Source organism: Piliocolobus tephrosceles, chromosome 17, assembly GCF_002776525.5.
Source record: "Piliocolobus tephrosceles isolate RC106 chromosome 17, ASM277652v3, whole genome shotgun sequence".
Lineage (NCBI taxonomy): Eukaryota > Metazoa > Chordata > Mammalia > Primates > Cercopithecidae > Piliocolobus > Piliocolobus tephrosceles.
Genome location: NC_045450.1, coordinates 13,949,219 through 13,971,701, shown reverse-complemented (window position 1 = coordinate 13,971,701; position 22,483 = coordinate 13,949,219). Strand labels below are relative to the sequence as shown.

The 22,483-nt window shown below is 41.8% G+C and overlaps 1 protein-coding gene across 2 annotated transcripts in view; it reads right to left on the bottom strand.

The window, feature by feature from the left end:
- Window positions 1–9,499: 9,499 nt before the first annotated feature.
- ERCC4 (ERCC excision repair 4, endonuclease catalytic subunit) overlaps window positions 9,500–22,483 on the bottom strand; it is a 29,502-nt gene continuing 16,518 nt past the window's right edge. The window contains exons 9-11 of one of the 2 annotated variants that reach the window (XM_023231120.2): window positions 20,940–21,032; window positions 16,958–17,070; window positions 9,500–14,217 (exon numbers count right to left, since the gene is read on the bottom strand). In XM_023231120.2, coding sequence (XP_023086888.1) covers window positions 13,484–14,217; window positions 16,958–17,070; window positions 20,940–21,032 — 940 coding nt within the window. In that variant the 3' untranslated portion in view covers window positions 9,500–13,483. The remainder of the gene's footprint in view (window positions 14,218–16,957; window positions 17,071–20,939; window positions 21,033–22,483) is intronic. The other variant, XM_023231121.1, reaches the window with a different exon arrangement.

Below are 22,483 nucleotides of genomic sequence, written 5' to 3'. Positions count from 1 at the left end.
CTTCACTTTTCAAGACGACTGAACTTTCTCATCCGTTCAACTTGGGCTATCTTTTTCCTACAAGGCATTAAATGTGAAATAAGCCCTTGCTTGGCAGTCTGCCATGGAGAAGTATACTTTTACAACTCCTGTAACCTGTGCTCTTAGCACCCAGAACTCTGTAATACAGATCACAGTGCTGTGAAGCTTTGGTCATTTCCAGGCAATGAGTGTTATTTTCAAAAAAATATGCATCTAAGGAGTACTTTACCGTAATTCCATCGTTACAAATACAAAAGCTGGCTTTGCTTTCTGCACTCTTTAAGACTTGGAGAAAACTACAATTTTAACTCCAAACTATGGGCTGGGCTTTACTGTTCTGGCACACAGAAGACGCTTTATGAATGTTTGTGGAATAAATTGACATTTTTTTCCAAACAATAATTTTTTAGACCCCAAATGTCAAGAGAAAATATGTGTTGAATGAAGCATTCTTCTGATAGATCATATTTACATAGCAGAAAATGATCTACAAAGTATGAATGTATATTTATGGGGGTATGTCAAAGAAATTGTGAAAATTTGGGACTGTCTTTAGAAATTAAGGACACAGACAGACATATGTGAGATCAGCCACTGTGGCAAGGACACACCTTGTTCAAAATAGGTACAGAATCCAGAGGGTCAAAAAATACACACACACACACACACACACACACACTGCACATACAGATTTAGTGACAGTGACTGAGAGGTTAGGAGATCCGGAAAAAGACTGCCAACATTAATGACCCTCTTGTTTGTTTGCTTGTTTGCTTGTTTGTTTGTAGACTGAGTCTCTCTCTGTCGCGCAGGCTGGAGTGCAGCGGTGCGATCTCAGCTCACTGCAACCTCCGCCTCCCGGGTTCAAGCAATCTCATGCCTTAGCCTCCTGAGTAGCTGCGATTACAGGCAGCTGCCACCATGCCCGGCTAATTTTTGCATTTTTAGTAGAGACAGGGTTTCAGCATGTTGGCCAGGCTGGTCTCAAACTCCTGACCTCAACTGATCCGCCTGCCTCAGCCTCCCAAAGTGCTGGGATTACAGGTGTGAGCCACCGGGCCTAGCTGACCCTCCTGTTAAGATGGCAAGTTCTCCAAATTACTCGTGTATGTTGAATTTGTTTGCCAAAAGATGGCAGCAGGAAAATGCTGGGCTCACCAGAGACTGAAGGGGAAATGAAAGAAATAAGTAATTCCTTTTGGATGAAGTTAGCAGTCAAAATGAAAGACCTTTCCCATAAGGTTAGCAGTCAGAAGTAGGTATCCCCAAGAGAATACCTACAGCAAGAGGAAGGAAAAGCCTCCTTCCGCGCCATGAAGGGCATTTATCTGAAAGAGAGAGGGATCATGTACTTTTCTGAAGATCATAAGCAAGTCCACGCATGGACACATGTTCATATTTTCCCAGTTGAAGTTATTTACATTTAAAAAAATTCCAGGCCACTCCACCCTCATGACTGCTTGCTCTTTGATTAACCTGGCTTGCCCAAAGACTTTGTTCTTTCTTTTGTGCCATCTAAGAATTCATGTGTTCATTTCTCCCTAAATTAATTTGCTCCCTGGTGTGCTGGTTTCCAAGTGTTAAATCATTTCACGTGTGCGTGTTTTGTGGTTCCCAGCCCAATGGCACAGATCTTGCATGCCGTCATGCTGTTGGCTTGACTCAACTTGAATTTGCTGAACTCTGAAGGCGTAAACAGCCTTCTCCTGTCCTGTGGCCGCCTGGGGTGGGGTACCTTGAAGGTGCTTCTTTTTCCTTTGCTACTAGGTTGCTGTAAAAGTAATTGTGGGCCAGGCACGGTGGCTCATGCCTGTAATCCCAGCACTTTGGGAGGCTGAGGTGGGTGGATCACCTGAGGTCAGGAGTTCGAGACTAGACTGACCAACATGGCAAAACCCCGTCTCTACTAGAAATATAAAATTAGTCGGCTGTGGTGGTGCATGCCTGTAATCCCAGCTACTCGGGAAGCTGAGGCAGGGGAATCACTTGAACCTGGAAGGCAGAGGTTGCGGTGAGCCAAGGTCATACCATTGCACTCTGGCCTGGGCAACAAGAGGGAAACTCCACCTCAAAAAAAAAGAAAAAAAAAAGTAATTGCAGTTTTTGCCATTGAAAGTAACAGCAATAACTGCAATTACTTTTAAAAAATGTTTTATTTTCTTTTTTCATTTTCTTTTTTCTTTTTCTTTTTCTTTTTTTTTTTTTTTTTTTTGAGACAGAGTCTTGCTCTGTCACCCAGGCTGGAGTACAGTGGTACAATCTCAGATCACTGCAACCTCCTCCTCCCGGGTTCAAGTGATCTTCCTGCCTCAGCCTACTGAGTAGCTGGGATTACAGGCACTGGCCACCACGCCCGACTAATTTTTGTATTTTTAGTAGAGACGGGTTTCACCATGTTGGCCAGGCTGGTCTCAAACTCCTGACCTCAAGTGATCCTCCTGCCTCAGCCTCCCAAACTACTGGGATTACAGGCATGAGCCACTGCTCCTGGCATAATAACCACAATTATTTTTGCACCAACCTAAAATCCAACATCTCCCCCTCCCTTCTCCAAATTTGTCATCAACCTGGGTTTCACCTATCCTGACTGCCTTCATTCTCTTTTGCCTACTGAAATAGGGAGTTGAGTAAAAATAAATGTCACCTACTAACACACGCCCTGGGAGTTTGAGATCAGCATAGATGCTGTGACCTCATGATCCCTTCAGGCAGGTACTCTGTGTGTTTGCACCCAAATACAAGCGATAAATTGGTATAGATGGAGAAGGGAGGAGGGAACGCTGAGCTTCATGATAAATCACAATAGTAGTTAAACACCACATAGGATGACCAACGCTGTCTTCATTGTTGCATCAAAGGCCATCAGGCCACTAGCGCTCATACTCCTCAACTCCTGATGTTGTGGGTCACTCTCTTGAAATTCCCTCCTGTTTTCATTCTGGTTGCTGGATGACTCAGTTTCTTCTTCTAATATTCTGTCTCTGTCTTCCCATCTGCTAAGTGTAGGCATTTTATTTTATTTTTTTGCGACGGAATTTCGCTCTTGTTGCCCAGGCTGGAGTGCAATGGCACAATCTCGGCTCACCACAGCCTCTGCCTCCCAGGTTCAAACAGTTCTCCTGCCTAAGCCTCCCGAGTAGCTGGTATTACAGGCATGTGCCACCACACCCGGCTAATTTTGTATTTTTAGCAGAGACAGGGTTTCTCCATGTTGAGGCTGGTCTCAAACTGCTGACTTCAGGTGATCCGCCCGCCTTAGCCTCCCAAAGTGCTGGCATTACAGGCATGAGCTACCGTGCCCAGCCAAGTGTAGGCATTTTTAGCGTTCTCTTAGTCGTTTCAGGTTTCTTTACTTTAACCACTTATTTATTCAACCAGTGTCTTCAGTTCTCAATTCAATGCAGGTGCCTACTACATCTTTTTTTTTCCTGCTAAACTGTTAACTATGTTTCTTTTAAAAAATATTTGAAGTATAATTTATATACAATAAACTGCACATATTAAGAGTGTATGCTTTTATGATTTTGACATCTATATACTGCAAAACCATCATCGCTAAAATTACAAACATTTCTATCAATTCCAAATGAGTTTCTTTGTGGGCCCAGCCAGTTTTTATCCTTATGCTGGAAGCTCTTTTGGTTTTGAAGGGATGTGACCTTATGTAGAAGCCCAGGGCTTAACATGGGGTCACCGATAGTATTCAAGAAATCAACAGAACTCTACTGAAAAATCCACCTCTTTCTCAGGGGGAAAATTCCCAACGAGACTTGGGACTTCAAGTCTGACTCATGCTCTGTCCTGGGGCGCAGACTCGGGCTTTGATAAGAGGAAGCCAATCTGTCCTCTATTTGTTTATATGAGTCATGCTGGAAGTCAGGCGTCTACTTTTTGTCTCTCCTCTGTCATGGTTAGGCAAGAATAGGAGGCAGATACACCCCAATTCGGAGCGCAGTCATCCTTAAAGTGTTCGGGGGCTCCAGTGTAGTTTAGGACGTGTGACTCAATGGGGACCCCTACCGATGGAGGCCGGGAGCGCCAAGTCTTGGAGTTGAGGTCTTCCTCCCTCCCATATCCCAAGGGCAGATCTTAGTGAGTTACAGATTTATTTGCAAGAGGAATGGGAAAAGGCAGCTGAGTTTTCAGGGCGTCCTTGAGTCCTGTCCACCCCATCCCCAACCTCCATCTATTAGTGACAGAGGGCGGTATGAGTCACATATCTCAGCCCAAGCCCACACTGGAGCCATTAACCACATAATTGCTTCAGCGATGAACCTTTCCCCAGCTGCAAGCCGCCCCCGGGGCAGAGCTCTAGGCTGTGAGCCAACAGCCTTCAGTTGTATGAATTGGGAAGGCCCGGGTTTAAAAAGCCGAAGTTGCAATTCTTTTCGCCAATGCCTTCTTGGCCCCAATTTAAAATTCCTATACAGGAGTCCTGATGGGAGCATGGAGGATGTTTCAACCAGAATTAATGTCACGATCAAGTCAACATGAAGTAGATTTATCTGCTGTTTCAATGCATTGAAGGAAAGTGCTCTGTTTTGAGAACAAATTACCATAGCAACTCAGCCGCCCCAGTTACAGTAAGCAAGCTCAGTACGACCAAAATAAAAATCCTTACCACGTTGTAGGATTGGCGAGTGAGAGTTGCTGAACATCGACTTTCAGTTTCCAGATGACATTAGCCAGCATATATTTTGGTTTTGAAAAATCGCTGAAAGGGAGGCTTTAAATAATAACAAAACTATAAAGTCAGATTACAAACAGAGAGGGGTTCTAGGCTGTTCCAACGCGAGCTTAAACACAAGCAAACTTCAATGCCAAACAGCAGCGTTTTGTTAAAACAGAAGGCTGCCGAAAAGGCTCATTACTACTTACTGTGGCGTGCCTGTTCCGTTTTACGTGGGGGGAGCAGGATCATGTAAATGCTGGTCTTTAAGAAGAGGCAATTCAATACAAAAACAGGTTTTCTGTAGGTGTGAAAGGAAGAAAAGCAAAACCAAGTTCGTTTTTTTCCCTCCACCCCAATCCCCCACAATACTAAATTTTGGTTCTACCTAATTCTCTGTTCTCTCTAGTGTCTTCCTTCTCCCACTTTACCCTGCTTCCTCATCCTGATCACCAACGAGCAAAATCGCCCCTCTGTTCAGCCTGCCCCATCCTCGTTTTCTTCATCCTCACCATCCCCCATGGCTTCCTCAGACCCTCAGGCGGGCACATGCCCCTAGGTCTCCTGGATGCACCACACAAGATGACCAGCGCTGTCTTCACTGCTGCTTCCAAGGCCACCAGGCCACCAGCGCTCACACTGCTCAACTCCTGATGTTGTGGGTCACTCCTTTGAAATTCCCTCCTGTTTTCATTCTGCTTGCTGGATGACTCAGTTTCTTCTTCTAATATTCTGTCTCTATCTTGCCACCTCCTAAGTGTAGGCATTTTTAGCGTTCTGTTAGTCGTTTCAGGTTTCTTTACCTTAACCACTTATTTATTCAACCAGTGTTTTCAGCTCTCACTTCAATGCAGATGCCCACTCTATCTTTTTTTCTTTTTTTTCTTTTTTTTTCCTTTTTTGAGACAATCTCCCTCCGTCACTCAGGCTGGAGTGCAGTGGTACGATCTTGGCTCACTGCAACCTCAGCCTCCCAGGCTCAAGAGATTCTCACGCCTCATCCTCCCGAGTAGCTGGGAGTACAGGTGTGCACCATCACGCCCGGCTAATTGTTGTATTTTTAGTGGAGATGGGTGTTTCACCATGTTGACCAGACTGGTCTCGAGCTCCTGGCCTTAAGTGATCCGCCCACCTCAGACTCCCAAAGTGCTGGGATTACAGGCATGAGCCACCACGCCCAACCCCTACTACATCTTGTATTGAGACTGTCTCCTGACTCTCTGCTATCTTAAAATCAACCTAATGAAAACTGTACTTCTCCTTTCCCAAATTAAGCCCTTCTCCAGACTTTAACTTTTCTCTTCAACGGTCTCATCTCCTGAGCCCAGGCTTAAAAGCTAGGCATTGTTTAGACTCTTCCCAGGCATACATTTCATTTGCCACCTTCCAAAGATTGTCCTTCCTTCCATTTCCAAAGCTGTCATCCTAGTTCTAGCTTTTGTTGTCTGTTGCTTAGATTGTTACAACAGCTTCTGAGGTGGACTTTTCACCTCCAGTCCTCCCTTCTAGCCAGCAACGTCTGGCACAAAGATGACAGGTTTTGGAGTCTGAATCTGCAATGTCCTTCCACTGTGGCTTTAATTTCTTAATCTCTCAGTAGCTGTCTCTTTGTCTGTAAAGGTAGCATCCATAACCCACATGACACACTGTCAATTAATATTAGTTCCTTTCCATTTCAAAATCTCTACTGCCAGACCAAAATTTTAAAAGGTTTCTGTTTCATTTTTTCCTTAATTGAACATTCACTTTTCTACTGAAATAAGAAAAAACTCCTCATCCTAGCCCTTAAGAGACTCCTACAATATGGCCCTCGTATTTCTCCTACTTAGCATTCACAACTCCCTCTTTAAACATCATTATCCTATTTCCCATCTGTTTCTTCACAAAGCGGTAGACCGGGGCTGAAGTGGAGTGCCCTGCATCTGTCTGCTGAAATCCTAGCTGTTTTTTAAGACCCATCTCGAAGTCTACCTCCTCTCTGAGGCTATTCCTGTTCCCTGCAGGGATATGACCTCTTCCTCTGACCTCAGGAACACTTATATATCTCTTGTGGCATTTTTATTCTTCCACCTGCTCATTTTCTGCCTTTGACTTCCCTTCACTGCAAGACTGAATGTCTCTTGATGGCATGGACTGTTTGTTATAGCATCAAACCCAGAGAGAGCCCTCTGCCTTACGCAATAATGCCTGACGCTGAAAATAAACCTGGCTGGTCACGCTTCTCTTGGTCTACTAAACTATCTTCTCTCCTAAGCTTCTGTTGGGTGTCTCCCTTCCCAGAAATAAAGCTGCACAGGGAGGCACATCTTTTACTCAGTGAACAGCACGCTTTAATTGACACTAAGTTCTGGAGCTCATAATTATAGGAAAGGGTCCCTAAATATTATCATCTCAAATATGCCATGCTACCATTTCATTAGACCTGGTTTATTTACTATTGTCATGAAACCAGAAAACCCTTTTATTTAAAATCTTGAGTTGATTTTGTTTACCTTTTAGGCCTCAGAGAGCTGTGTTCTTCTCACGTAGAAATATTTTAGTCACACAAATAGATCCTTGGGAGTATCTAAAACTCCTTTTATTTCTCATTCATGAATCAGCCTCTTTAACACTGATAGTGTCAATGGCTACACAGAAAAGGAACTCAGACTAAATATTCAGCTGAGCTTTTGTAAACAGAATGAGGATGAGTCCACTGAAAAATGACAGCATCTTAAAATTTGTAGTTTTTAAAATTAATATCTAATCAATTTATAGTTTTCAACATATTAATGTATTAGTACCAGTTATACTTCTTACATATTTAAGAAATATATATTTCTTAATTTTATATATATACATGTGTATGTATATTACTCTCTTCTACTTTACAACTTTAGGAGGCATGAGGCTGGAAACAGGGTTTTATCTTTATATGGGAGCTTCAGGAGCTCATGCTGGCAATACCATTACAAAGGACAATTTTCAAAAAGTTAAAACCATAGGCTGGGCACGGTGGTTCACGCCTGTAATCCCAGCACTTCGGGAAGCCAAGGCGAGCGGATCACCTGAGGTCAGGAGTTCGAGACCAGCCTGGCCAACATGGCAAAACCCGGTCTCTACTAAAAATACAGAATTAGCCAGGCGTGGTGCTGTGTGCATGTAATCTCAGCTACTTGGGAGTCTCAGGTAGGAGAATCACCTGAACTTGGGAGGCGGAGGTTGCAGTGAGCCGAGATTGTGCCACTGCACTCCAGCCTGGGTGGTAGAACAAGACTCCATCTCAAAAAAAAAAAAAAAAAAAAAAGTTAAAACCATGACTCTCATACAAAAAGAACAAAACAGAAGTCAAAGATTTTATTTGACTCAATCAATGAGGAAATCAGGAAGATATTAAGACTGGTTCAGAAGAAAGTCAAAGACCTAGAGATTTGGAGTTTGTTGGTCAAAGGAGTGCAGAAATACATTTGTGAAAAAAATGCAAAACCGGTTAATGCTACACTAGGCAATGGCGTTTGCAATGCAACGGACAAGAATCATTTGCATAGCCAATAGTTTTATTTAAATTAACCTCTATTCTTATGAGGTTGCAAAATAGCCCTCCTAATCAGTGACCAAGAGGCATATGGCCCTAGAAAATCAGAGACAGCCTAGGCCACTGCTAAATATCTAGCTCTACACAGAGAGGAGACTCAGTATTATCTAAGTTTTACATACTTGCTTTTGACACTTTAAGAAAGATAAAAAAAATAAACCAATTTGCAAGCTGGGCACAGTGGCTCATGCCTGTAATCCCAGCACTTTGGGAGACCGAGGCGGGCGGATCACAAGGTCAGGAGATCAAGACCATCCTGGCCAACATGGTGAAACACCATCTCTACTAAAAATACAAAAAATTAGCTGGGCATGGTGGCGGGCGCCTGTAATCCCAGCTATTCGGGAGACTGAGGCAGGAGAATAGCTTGAACACGGGAGTCGGAGGTTGCAGTGAGCCGAGATCGCACCACTGCACTCCAGCCTGGTGACAGAGTGAGACTCTGTCTCAAAAGAAAAGACAAAAAACCAATTTGCTTTTTCTATGACATATTTGTAATCAGACACATAAAAGCGTACAGAAATGTTTCCCACTACTCCCCACAGCCCCCACTGTTTCATTATGGGCTGTACATTAAGGTTTCAAATCATGGTTCCACCATTTACTACTGGGTGACCTTGAGCAAATTACTTAGCGTCTCTGTGTCAGTTTCATCACTGTAAAACAAGATTAAATAATAGTACCTTCATGGCTTTGTTATGAGGATTAAATGAGATAATGCATAAGTGATTTTTAAAAAATGTGAGTTGCAGCGCTGCTACTAAGAAGGGGTTAGTCTGCCAAAGTTTTATTCAGACACTAAAACATGTTGAGAAATAACCTCACACCTTGTTAAAAAGGGATACAGATCTACATTTTGAAGCAGAAGCAAATGTAATTAAATCATTGAGTCAATCAATAACCAATAATTAAGCTTGTTTGAAAGATTACAATAAATTCCAGAGGTGTTGAAAGGATAATTCATTTCTTCCAACTCTGACATTAAAGGAACCAAAATGTACGAGGCAGGAGTGGCCAGGGATTCACCTTTGTTGAGCTAAGATATCCCAGGCATTGTGCTTACCACACACTCATCACAAACTGACAAATGAATATTTTCCGAAGAATAGTTTTTTTGTTTTGTCTTGTTTTCCTCCTTAAGGAGACATGATACAGAATGAAAAGCAGAAAGGAAAAGTAACCAGTACTGTCAAGTCTTAGAAAGTAGGTTACCAAATGAATTAAACAGCAAAAGCAGTGGTTCAAAGAGCACTTCTCCTTTAATCGTTTATTCATAACAAAAATGAAAAAAATGAAACATTTTCAGGATTTTAAATTATCACTGCTGGTAATAGATGCCCTTTCACTATACATTGTTATTTTTACTTTGCCCATAAAATACTGAGGAAAATACTGAATAAATATATATTTTATTAAACACACATACATACAACCCTGTTAAAATTCATATAAATCAGTTATGTCTCACTCCCATCCAAATTTTGGCTTATGCATCTTTAAATTAAAAAACAACAGCATAGTGGTTTAAGCCACCAAAAACGTGGTTGATAAGGATGATTAAGTGCTGAAGTTCAGAACTGAGCCAGAAATAGCTATAAACCAAAATAGAAAACAAAATAATAAAGAAAAGTGATAATTCATATCAAAGCCTGGCTTAATTTTAATATACTCCATCCTGAAAAAAGAACTTTCCTAAATGTTGGTTTTTAAGAGGACATTTCCAGGTTAAACTGAACACAAAAGTGAATTTCCCCAAAGAAGTTTTCTGAGCCAAAGGAAAATCAAGTTATGCTTGCAAAACAAAGGAAAGACCGGTAACGCCTGTCTCCCCATGACCCACTTTTTCGGATTTGCTTCAGTGTAGGTTTTCCTGCTGAAGGCCATTTATTAATTCTATATTGTGGGATTTCAACGCGACCAAATCTAGACTTAACCCTTCACATCCTACTGGGTTGATGAATGAGAGTATTTTCAGTTCCTCATGAGCTGGGAAACTGTAACCAGGATGTACTCAAACACATACAGACATATTGTCTACTGAGCTTCAGGCTGAAGAAATAATAACTTACTGCCAAAAAGATAATATTTATGACCACTACTAAAAATGTTTTCTTCTTGCATAATTTTAAGAAAGTATCAAAAGAGGCACTATGATTTAAATGAAACAAAATGATTTCTCACAGTATCTCATATGTTCACATTTTTATACAAAAAACTTGTAAAATAGAATAATGCTGATTTAGCTTTTAGAAAAGGTTTTTAAAGAGCGAAACATGAGTTCATAAGTACACTGGATATTTACTATCTTGAGAGAAAAAAAGTGAAGTTAATAAAATTCTGCTGGAAAATAAATACATTAATTTTGCAACTGCATGCATCTCTAGTTCCTTTACCAAAGATTCTTAGATTGTAAAAATATTTGTACAAAAATCTAAGTAAACACTTGATGGATGAATTGAAAATTTTCCAAAACTGGAAATACATTGAAATATATTTATGTAGTTGGAAGAGGAAGTGGCAGCGAGAGGCTTTCACTTACAATGACCATTTTAGAATTCATTAGAAATTAACGTTCATAATTCAAATACATATGAGACAGTGCACCTGTCTTCAAGCGTCCAGCAGATACAAGAGCAATGAACAGATTTGGAGAGCCATGGGGCAATGGCATTAAGTGCAATTAAGACTGTTATTTATGTTGCACTAGATTACAAGGACTGTTGAAAATGGTAGCTTTAAGACCTTATTTTTGAAAACTCAACTTGGAATGAAACCCCTTTCATAGAATATGCTATGTGAAGATGTTCCTTTTATATAATGAAACAACAATAAAAGGCAAGTGGAATTATACAAGAAAAAAACAGAAACCACATACTGCAAGAAGTGCTAGAACAGGGTGAAGAGACATTATAATAATCATTATCATTTGAAGTGGTAGGTCTATTTTAATACACTCTGAACTATACTCAATAAAACAAATACAAAATTGAATGTTAACAATAATGTAATCATTCAAATTTTTGTTTTCCATTCTAGGGGGTATATTTTGAATCCTGGGAAAAAATTAGCAGCCCAAATCTTTATTCCATCTTAAACTAATTTTTATTTCTTGTCCTTCTCCTTACTCTCCACATCATCTTACAGAGTTCTACTATAACCAATCTGGTTCTTGATACCCCTCAATTCATTCTGGTAGTATCCTTGTGTAGAGTTCAAAATCCATATATACTGTTAAGTACCAATAAATCAAGATGCCAACGTGAGAGGTTCAGTTCAGAAAGGACAGTTAAAAATAATTTTGTTGGCTGGGTGCAGTGGCTCACGCCTGCTATCCCAGCACTTTGGGAGGCTGAGGTGGGTGGATCACCTGAGGTCAGTATTTGAAACCAGCCTGGCCAACATGGTGAAACCCCGTCTCTACTAAAAACACAAAAATTAGCCGGGCGTGGTGATGCACGCCTATAATTCCAGCTACTTGGGAGGGAGAACTGCTTGAACCTGGGAGGCGGAGGTTGCAGTGAGCCGAGATCGTGCCATTGCACTCCAGCCTGGGCAGCAGAGGGAGACTCTGTCTCAAAAAAAAAAAAAATAATAATAATAATGATAATTTTGTTAAAGTCGAAGATAGTTTTGTGTTACATGATCCACTGTCTATTAGTTCAAATACTGTAGCAAACAAAAAAATAGCTGATTTTGATGAAACATTAAAATGTGTGATATGGCTAGCAGAACTGATGTCTATATCAGCTCCTGAGGTAGAAAATTTCCTACTCGCTACTCAACATGTGAACAACAGGCAAGTTAATAATATTTAAATATAAAAGTTTAAAAACTGTACAAAGATGCTGTGAATATCCTATTTGTACACTTAACGTAAAAAGTCAACTCAGGAAGTTTAGAATGAGATTTTTTTTTATGGATTTTTAAATGTATGTATTTCTTTTGAATTTTTATATATTCCATACATTGATCTTTCATTTACCTACAGTCCTTTTTATCTCAAGGCAGAAAAACCAAATCTTAAAAGCTTAGTGGGCCACTCATTGGCTTGCATTTGAGTCCTCACACAGAGAAGAAAGGAGCCACCCTGGCACAGGATTGTGAGAAATACGAATCACAGGAAGGTGAGCTTAGGTTGTGTTTCTTTTTCTTTTCTTTTCTTTTCTTTTTAATAGAGACAAAGCCTCGCTCTGTTGCCCAGGCAGGGGTGCAGTAGCGCGATCTCGGCTCACTGCCAATTAGGTCGTATTTCTAGAAGATGTGATGCTGGTGTCTTAGGATATAAGACCTGGGAAACCAGGAAGTCTGAAAAAACTCTGTCACTAGCCATTTGGACTTAGAGATCTCGGATATTAGGAGACTGAATATGTGCAAAAACTGAGAATTCTAAGAGCTCCTTCACCATTAACTTTTGCAAATAGGTAATTCATTTTGTTTTAAAAATACTAATTTTGAACAATGAAGTTATAGTATATGCTACGTATGTTCGGGTCATTAGAAGACTAGTCAGCCAGTTTTAGAGGTGACTGTCTTGAATTAGACTGTCTTAAAGGCTCCATGAAATTTCCTTAAAGCAGACAGGCAGAAGAAGTGTGGAGCTGAAGAAAATGGTAGAGAGAACTGGTCAGGAATGGCAAAGAGATGTTCCTTCTCAGTGTTCCAGAAGGCTCCTTCATAGACAAAGGGTCAGAACACGATTCCTACACAAACATCAGTTCAAACGTCCAGCAGACACAACAGCAAAGAACAGATTTGGAGAGCCACGGGGCACTGGTATTAAGTGCAATTAAGACTGTTACTTATGTTGCACTAGATAACAAGGACTGTTAAAAATGGTAGCTTTCTTGTGCCTGCTCTTGTCCCTCCCTGCACCGTCCATGCCAGGCTTAGCATGTTTCTTTCTAAATGAGATCTGTCAGGATCAGGTAAAATTTCTACCTTCTGTAAACACTTGTAGGAACTTTACCTGATCCTGCAAAACGGAACATGCTAAGCCTGGCATGGATGGTGCAGGGAGGGACAAGAACAGGCGCAGGCAAGTTAAAGTGATGCCCAACTGCAGAGTTCAGAGAGGAATCCTGGCTTCTGGTCCCCCGCACAACCACTGAGAGCACTGGAAAAGAATGAAATACCAAACTAATAATTAATAACGACCTCTGACGTCTGGCGAGGAGCAGCTGAAAAGCACAGGCGTGGGATGAGAAAACAGCCACCGCTGTTCACTTTTTCCCTTTTCCTTTCGATACGACTTCTGCATAAGAGGTGTGAATGAAATCATAAAGCTGCTTGGCATTTGCAGCATTCCCCAGAATACTCGTGAGCTTGTCTTGTGACAGGGTTGCTAATTCTGCGATGTTCTTAACGTGGTGCATCAAGGAACGGCAGTTTTTGGCATTCACCCCTGGCATTTTTAACAAGAAGTCTTGGGGACCAGCATTGTACTTTTCTGACTCGGGAAGGGTTTCGGAATCTGCCGTAATGGCCAGTGCTGTCGCCGCATCAGGCTGTGGCTTATTTTGTTTCAGCTCCTCAAACAACTCCGCCGTTGCATGAGGAGAGGGGCACCAGAGAATCCGTAGTCTGGGGAAGTGAAGTGTAAGAAGAGTGAGTTTGGAACTAATGTCATTGCTGGAGATCTCCTGAAACAAGGCACCTCGGGCAGTGAGAGAGAAAGGCTTGCTGGGGTCAAACTCGATGAGAAGCACAGGACGCTTGTAGTAGCGGGACATGGAGACGCACTGGCTGTAGAGGCGGCCGTTATTTAAAGAGCCGATTAAATCACTGATACTCTTGCGCTCCACACACATTTCTGGAGTGAGGATGTAATCTCCAACCTCTAAAGTCACGGGTTCAATGTCAATGCCCCGACGATGGATCAGAGATGGGAGCTCACTTCGAAATTCACGCATATCCACAACTACGCTTTGCTGTGTACCATTCTGTTCCTGGCCACCTGTACAGATAAAGTAAGTAATGCCACTGGGGAAGAAATCTCAAAGAAGGAATATAACAAAATCTAAAAATCGATGTTTCTGTTGTTAACGCTGATGGATGGTTACATAATTCTATATGGTAACATTCCATATAATTTCTATATTTTCAAACAGATTTGTTTATAAAGTAGAAGCAATTTCCCTTGAACGAAACTGAGCTAATAGGAAAGTTAGACTCTGTCAGTAGTTCCTTATTTGCAACGATTTGTAAATCCACACATATCTGCTAAGGTCTCCCCTGCCTAGTTTCCTCATAGCCCGTTATTATTGCACTGACCACATTTTGTTGGTCAATGTATGCCCAATTCCTAGGACAAAGCCTGAGGGCAGATGCTTAAAATAGCAGACACAGTAGATGCTTCAAAATGCTCACTGAGTAAATCTAGTGATTTAGGAACTACTGTGTTTACATCAAAGAGTCCAGAGATGGAGAAAGGGAAGGAGCTGGGAAAAACGCGAACATCTTTGACCACAGCTTCTCACATTCTAACATGAAAAAGCAGACTCGGGCCGGGCGGGGTGGCTCACACCTGTAATCCCAGCACTTTGGAGGCTGAGGCAGGTGGATCACTTGAGGAAAGGAGTCCGAGACCAGCCTGGCCAACACGGTGAAACCCCGTCTCTACTAAAAATACAAAAAATCATCCGGGCATGGTGGCGGGCGCCTGTAGTCCCAGCTACTTGTGAGGCTGAGGCAGGAGAATTGCTTGATCCCAGGAGGCGGAGGTTGCAGTGAGCCGAGACTGCGCCAGTACACTCCAGCCTGGGCAACAAGAGTGAAACTCCGTCTCAATAAAAAAAAGCAGACTCTGTATTTAGTAGGTCTGGGATCTCAAGGGTCTAAGAATCTGCATTTATAACAAAATCACAGGTGATGTTAATGCTGCTTGTTTAAGGATTACCTTTTTAGGTATCAAGGGCTGCTGTAGACAGAATAATGGTACCCCGCAAAGATGTCCACATCCAAATCCCTGCAACCTATCGATACGGTCATGTGCTTTACACAGTGTTTTGGTCAATGACAAAGTGCATGTAAGACAGTCATCCCATAAGATCACAATACTGTATTTTTATCATACCTTTCTATGTTTAGATGTGTTTAGATACACAAATACTTACCATTGTGTTACACTTGCCTAGAGTATTCAGTACAGTAACATGCTATGCAGGTTTGTGGCCCAGGAGCCATAGACCGTACCACATAGCCTAGCTGTGCAGCAGGGTAGACCGTCTAGCTTTGTGTAAGCACGTTCTGTGATGTTCATGTAATGATGAAATCATCTAATGACACAGGTCTCAGAATGTACCTCCATTAAGCATTTTGAGATTGGGAGATTATGTGGGTTACCTAGGTAGGCCGAAGGTTTCTCAGAAGAGAAAGATGGAGGCAGGATGATCACCGAAGAGAGGATGCTATGCTACTGGCTTTGAAGATGGAGGAAGGGGCTGTAAGCTAAGGAATTCAGGTGGCCTGTAGAGGCTGGAAAAGGCCAGGAAAGGGATTCTCCCCTAGAGCCTCCAGGAGGAATGCAGCCATGCCAATATCTCGCCTCATAAAACCCATTTGGACTTTGAACCTGCAGAACTGTGACATAATCAAACATATGCTATTTTGAGCCACGAAGTCTGTGGTAATTCACTATAGCAGCCATAGGCAACTAATATGAAGGCATGAGAACTGACCTCTAAGGACAGACTTCTACGAACAGCTCTCTGTGTGGTACCCACACACTCCAATCTGTCTTCCTTCATACTGCCATACATTGTCATTCTTCATGAAATGTCAACAAACTGGTTGATTTTTCAAAGAATCTTCTTTGAACAAGACACAGAGGCTCTGAGGTAGTGTTTCCCAAAGTATGGTCCAAAAACCACTTCCATTAGAAGCCGCCGAGCTGCTGGCTCCATTTCACATCCACTGAGTCAGAATTTCTATGAATTGAGGGCTATGAATCTACAGTTTTAACAAGCATCTGAGGTTATTCTAAAGTCTACTAAATTCTGACACCCACTGCTCTAACTGTATTTGGCCTCACCAAAGGTTAAACCAACTCAATCGTATTGCTCTTCTCATGCCGCCTGGCTGGAATCAGCTGCTGGCATGGGAAAACAGGAATTTGGGGAATGGGAAAATGGTGACTTTTGGATCACAGTGCACTTGGAATTCAGCAGGTCTTGGTGGCATGCCACAGTTTGGACACTGCACAGCAATATGTACCAGACGCTGGGGATCTGGGGAGTGACCAAGAAGACATGAATACAGAAGGAGGGGGGGAGTGTATGTACCCCACCTATGTATACATCTAAGGGGAGAGGCAGAGGAGGGAAGGAGAAACTTCCTGCAACTACTCTGGGTTAAATTGGCTTTTTAGGTTGAGATAAGAACCTAACCACCATTTACCAAAGTTTATTTGCAAAAGTACATTCTGAGTCTCAACCAACCAAATATAAAGGCAACGCTGGAACATAACCCATTCTAAGCTGGGGTGCCTAGAACTCAACCTCACATGATTTGCAGCTGACACAGTGCCTTCGCTCTGAGGAGGACACATGGTGAATAAAGGAGTACACATCCTCTCCTTGGCCTAAACTCCATTTTTAAGAGTTTGTTGACACAGACCAAGCCTTGGCAGAGTAACTCTGGAACTTCACAGCCCCCTTTTCAGGCAATGGAGGTGCTTGACAAAGTGCAGGACTCACCGGCTTTGCGAGTGTCAGTGGAAACATCTGTAAACGCCGTTCCTCTTACTAGGTCTAGGTTTGTTTCATCTCTGCCTTCTCTTTCTTCGGGGACAACCATGCTCGCTTTTTCCCTGCGGGAGAAAACACTGTCAATATTTTTGAAACGAATTTCAAAATTCTAGATTTTATCGTTTGTAAATTGTAGTATTGAGAATTATCTACATGATGATGGCAGTAAGAGAAAAATAAAAAACAAGGAATATATTAGAAGTAAATATGCCAAGACAAGCGATGAGTAAAGGAAGTAGAAAAAATTAAGGTAAAAAGTATCTTGGTCGGGTACTACTTCTTGATTTTCCAGAGTGAAAAAAAAGCAGTAGCTTACTTTGATTTTTATTCAAATATTTAAGAAACAACATAAGCATGTTAAAAAAAAAAAAAAAAAAAAAAGCCACATGTAAAAAACGCCACCAAGAGATTCCTGAGACTGTTTATAAGGTTAAAGTGTTATTGATGTTAAAATGTAAATCATTTATATTCAAACATTTTCAGGGTAATCATAAATAGGGGTTAAAAATCATTAAGAAACTAAAAAACATATATGATAGAATTTTGATTTTTAAAAACTCCAGGTGGAGTGGCCTTGCTTTTCAAAACTGGTAAAATATATTATACTTAATTCTGCCAGGTATAACAGAAAAGATATATAAGCTGAGTCTCTTCCCTCCTTGGGTTCGCAACTGAGTCGAGGGAACAAAACAAACATGAGAAAAAAAAAAAAAAAAAACTGGAACTGAGGAACTGCAATAAAAAAGACTAAGGTGAGGGGAACAGAAGAGGAACCATCAATATCAGTTAATTTCAACAAGGGTTAAAACAATCAAGATTTTCCCATTGATATGGTCTGGCTGGGTCTCCACCCAACTCTCATCTTGAATTAATAGTTCCGATAATCCCCATGTGTCCTGGAAGGGATCTGGTGGGAAGTGACTGAATCATGGGGGTGTTTTACCCCATGCTAGTCTTGTGAGAGTGAGTGAGTTCTCACGAGATCTGATGGTGTGATTACCGTAAATCACATCATCATATGCTGACGATGTGATTTACGGTAAATGTCTGTTGTTGCTTTGGGGGCTGGAGTCTGAGGAGCTGTAGCCAGCCATGGAGGTACTTTGTGTCTATGTGACTCAGCTCAGTACAAATGCACGGCCTCGAGGCTCAGGTGAGTTTCCGTGTTGACAACGCTTTGCATGTGTGGTCACACACTGTTGCTGGGAGGATTCAGCACATCCATGTGACTCCACTATGAGAGGATACCTGAAAGCTTAGGCCTGGTTTTTCCAGGACTTTGCCCCATGTGCCTTTTCCCTTTGCTGATTTTAATCTGTGGTTTTTTTTTTTTTTTTTTTTTTTTTGAGACAGGGTCTCACTCTGTTGCCCAGGCTGGAATGCAGTTCCATGATCTTAGCTCACTGCAACCTCCACCTCCTAGGGTTTGAGTGATTCTCCCACCTTAGCCTCTCAGGTAGCTGGGATGACAGGCATGCGCCACCACTCCTGTCTAATTTTTGCATTTTTAGTAGAGACAGGGTTTCATCATGTTGGCCAGGTTGGTCGTGAACGCCTCCTGACTTCAAGCGATCTGCCCGCCTTGGCCTCCCAAAAGTGCTGGGATTACATGCGTGAGCCACTGCATCCAGTCTTAATCCGTATCCTTTTGCTGGAAGAAACTGTACTGCGAGTATAACACCTTTTCTGACTCATGTGAGTTCTTCTAGTGAATCATCGAGCCTGAGGATGATCTTGGGGAACCCTGACATGAACACTGAAAACCCAATGTGAATATTTTAGCTCTGTGAGCTCATTTCTATCTAGGTGACAATTATTTTAATGAGCAAAAACTTTGGCAAAGGCTGTTTTAAAAAGAGTGAAGGATGGTCAGGAGGTACTGGCTCACACCCAGTATCACCAATTCTTTGATTCTATCTCCCAAATCTCTCTCAAATCTGTCTTCTTTCCTCCATTAACCTAATCTACCACCTTCTCATCAGACTGCAATAGCATTCTGACTAGTTTCCACACTCACTCATTCCTCAGTTTGATGGCTGAGAGAGCCTTTACAAACATACTTAAGTCACTTTCCTACTTAGAATGCTTCAGTGCAGTCTTACTGCCCGTGAAGTCCTAAATCCTTCACAGGGCCTCTTGTACCTCGGAGCCTTCATACACACCTTTGTTCAACATAATCCCCTTTCCACCCCATCTGCCTAGTATCAGCTTGAATATCACTTCCTCAGGGAAGTGGCTCCTGATCAGCTTATGGTCTGGGTGAGGTCTTCAATGTACTCTCCTATTACACCCTCTGCTTTTACCTTTGCAGCCAGTGGTGCTCTGTATACTTCTACTTATTACAGTATTTATAATCATTTAATGTCTGTCTTTTCCACTAAAGGGTAAGTTCTAGGAGGGCAGAGGATTTTTCTACACCACTTGTAACCTCAGTACTTTAATATTAGCACAGGGCCTGGCACATACCAGATGCTTAATAAATAATCTGTTTACTATTTGAGCCTTGTGGTGTGAAGGTCTAGAAGACAAAGAGTAAGACAGAGAAGAGCAAAGAGCCTGGGACAAGAAGAGGTGGCTGGTATGATGCCTGGTCTGTTATAACATGATTTCTGAACTGTGTTTTTGAAAAATATATACACCCACATATATGACATAAACACCACCATAAAGCACATCGGTAGAAAACATATTTTCATAGGCTGAGAGGACTGAGCAATACTTGTATGACTAGTAGCTGGATGAATCCAGGGCCAAGGCATACCACCATTTGAGAGGATGTGAAGGGAAAAGAGGGGACTGCCCATGCACCATGTTGACCCCCATCGTGGGACTCCATGCCACGGATTCAGCAAATACTCCGATTTCCAAGAATTCTTCTCCTGGGCTATCCGGGTTATATGTATATTTTGCACGTACACTGAGAACCCACAGACACCACTGTAGAATGGTTATCCATTTTGAAATTCGGCCTAGGGTCCTGGCAGGTTGACTACTGCTAAAAATAATTTCTGCCCTCCATTGCCAATGCCTGAGGTTGGAAGATTGGTCTGGCCCAGCCCACTCCGTCCAGGCCATGGTCTCTGCTGGTCTAACTTTCTCTAGCTCAGCTCCGTGATGCCCCATCCAGCCCTTACCCTGGCTTCTGAGGCCCTTAGAGATCACCTGGCCCATCTTCCCACACCAGGCTGCAAACTCCTTGACAATATCCCTGGTGGGTGGTTATCAGATTTCTTGAATGCCTTCAGGGCAAGAAGTAGCCATCCAGTTTGTGAGTATCTCAACATTTTCCTTTTGTAAAATGGAAAGGCATTTTCTACTTGGATTTGGAATAGCACCAGATACTCATTCTTAAAAACATACACGTGTTATGTCCAGACAAACAACACACTTCCTAAGAAATATTTTCCCAGAGTGATTCTATTGGTGATCCTAACTGGCTGTGTTGTAAAAGCATTTCCCAACAAACGGTAAGGCAGTCACCCACCCACAGACAATGGAAATTTTACAAGGAAAAAAAAATCATTCAAAGGAGGGGAGAATCTTGTGCATAAGGCAGGGAGGAGGGAGATTTACCAACATATTTCTTAGAAAAGCAGTATTTTCGCTATATTTCTGGTGTTTTGTCATACTGCTTCATAAACAGAAAAGCAGTTGTCTTTGTTACATTTCTAATATTCTATTAAACAAACCACTGAAAAGCAACTGGAGATGAAGGAAGAGAGGGGGAAGAGAAAAAGAAAGTATGTGCTGAGGTCTACACTGGAGGACAATGCAGACTACATGTTTATCTCAATGGGATCCTTTCCAACTTCTTCCTTGCCCCATCCTTCCTGAGCAGGGCTATCTGATACTCCCCCATCCAGAGACGCCTCCAGACCATGAAAGGTTTCCAATGTAGTTGGGGCTTTCATACTGATTTTCTATGTATTACCTTATGAGTTTTTCAAAAGCTTCCTTTTCTTTCCGCAAAGCAGTGAGATAGCGTTGTTCCTCAGTTGAACCTCCGTATATAAGAAAGTAAACCCTGCATGTTAAGACAGAACTTTTAGATTGGAAAAACAGCATTTTTAATCCCTGAAAGGAACAGCAGAACATTTGAAATCAGCAGCCTAGAGTGTTCAAATAATAAATATTTGACTAAGAATCAACGGTTTCATTTATCACACACTAGCTCAAATTAAGCTGCCTAAACCCCACCTGTTAAAGGTCTTGTTACCACACAGGGCTTTTTAAATTTTCTTTTGCCAAAAGGAAGAAAAGAGTTTAGGTAAACATTGAAATATAACTAGAGGGATAGAATAGTTCTTTCCTCATAACTATAAACAAATTAAAAAAACACAAATTTTAGAGGCTTCTCCAATTCTTCATTTGCACCTCTGCCAAACAATCATTGAAAAAATTGGGTAGCATGTTATGAAAGTTATGAAAACCAGCCTATGAACGTTTTTTTAATTCATGTCTTAACAGAACACAGCAGTCACACATTTTATATAAATACACGGGCACAGAAGACATATGGATTATATCAGGCATCTCAAAGAATAATTTGATCTACTTTCTCTTAGAAAAGGCCTGCTTTTTAGGCTGGGCACGGTGGCTCACACCTGTAATCCCAGCACTTTGGGAGACTGAGGTGGGAGGATCACTTGAGCCCAGAAGATCAGCCTGGGTAATATAGTGAGACCCCATCTCTACAGGAAAAAAAAAAAAAAAAAAAAAAGAGTTGAGCATGGTGGCACATGCCTGTAGTCCCAGCCACCTGGGGCTGATGTGGAAGGATCACGTGAGTCAGGGAATGGGGGAGGTGTTGAGGCTGCAGTGAGCCGTGATTGCAACACTGCACTCCAGTCTGGGCATCTGGGCAAAACTCCGTCTCAAAACAAAAAAGAAAAAGGAAAAAAGAAAAAAAAAGAGAAACGTCCTGCTTTTCCATCTTGTTTGTTGCTAAGAGAGCTGAATTAAGCACCTCCTCTGTCCCTTTGCTTCACCTTCAGTCAAAGCTATTTTCCTTTTTGAGCCTTGGTTTTTCTTTTAGCTGTTATCTTCCTAGATGATAATTCTTTGAAGTGTAAACAGAGAAAAGATCATTGGGTAATGAGTCCAGAGACTCAGTTCTCCCACGGATGTGTCATGTGGCCAAGGCCAAGTCACCATTTCTAGGCCTCAGTTTCCCGTTGACAGAGTAAGTGGTTGAACTCCCAGGTCCCTTCTGATTCTAACATTTTGCTCCTAAATATCACACTAATCTGTTCTTAGGCAAGAAGGAAGCTTGGTGTACATACGCTATCTACAAAGTTGATCAGCAGCAAAGTACAAAAAATTTACCAGCCTATAATTATTTTACCAGCCTCATCTAATCTCTTCATCCTGCATTATTTCTGATCCAGCTCCTCCATTCATCTCTACTCTGAAAGGCTGTGTTAGTTAAAATGCTAGGGGAAGGTTTCTTTTGGCTCCGTTTTTGGTTCAGACTGA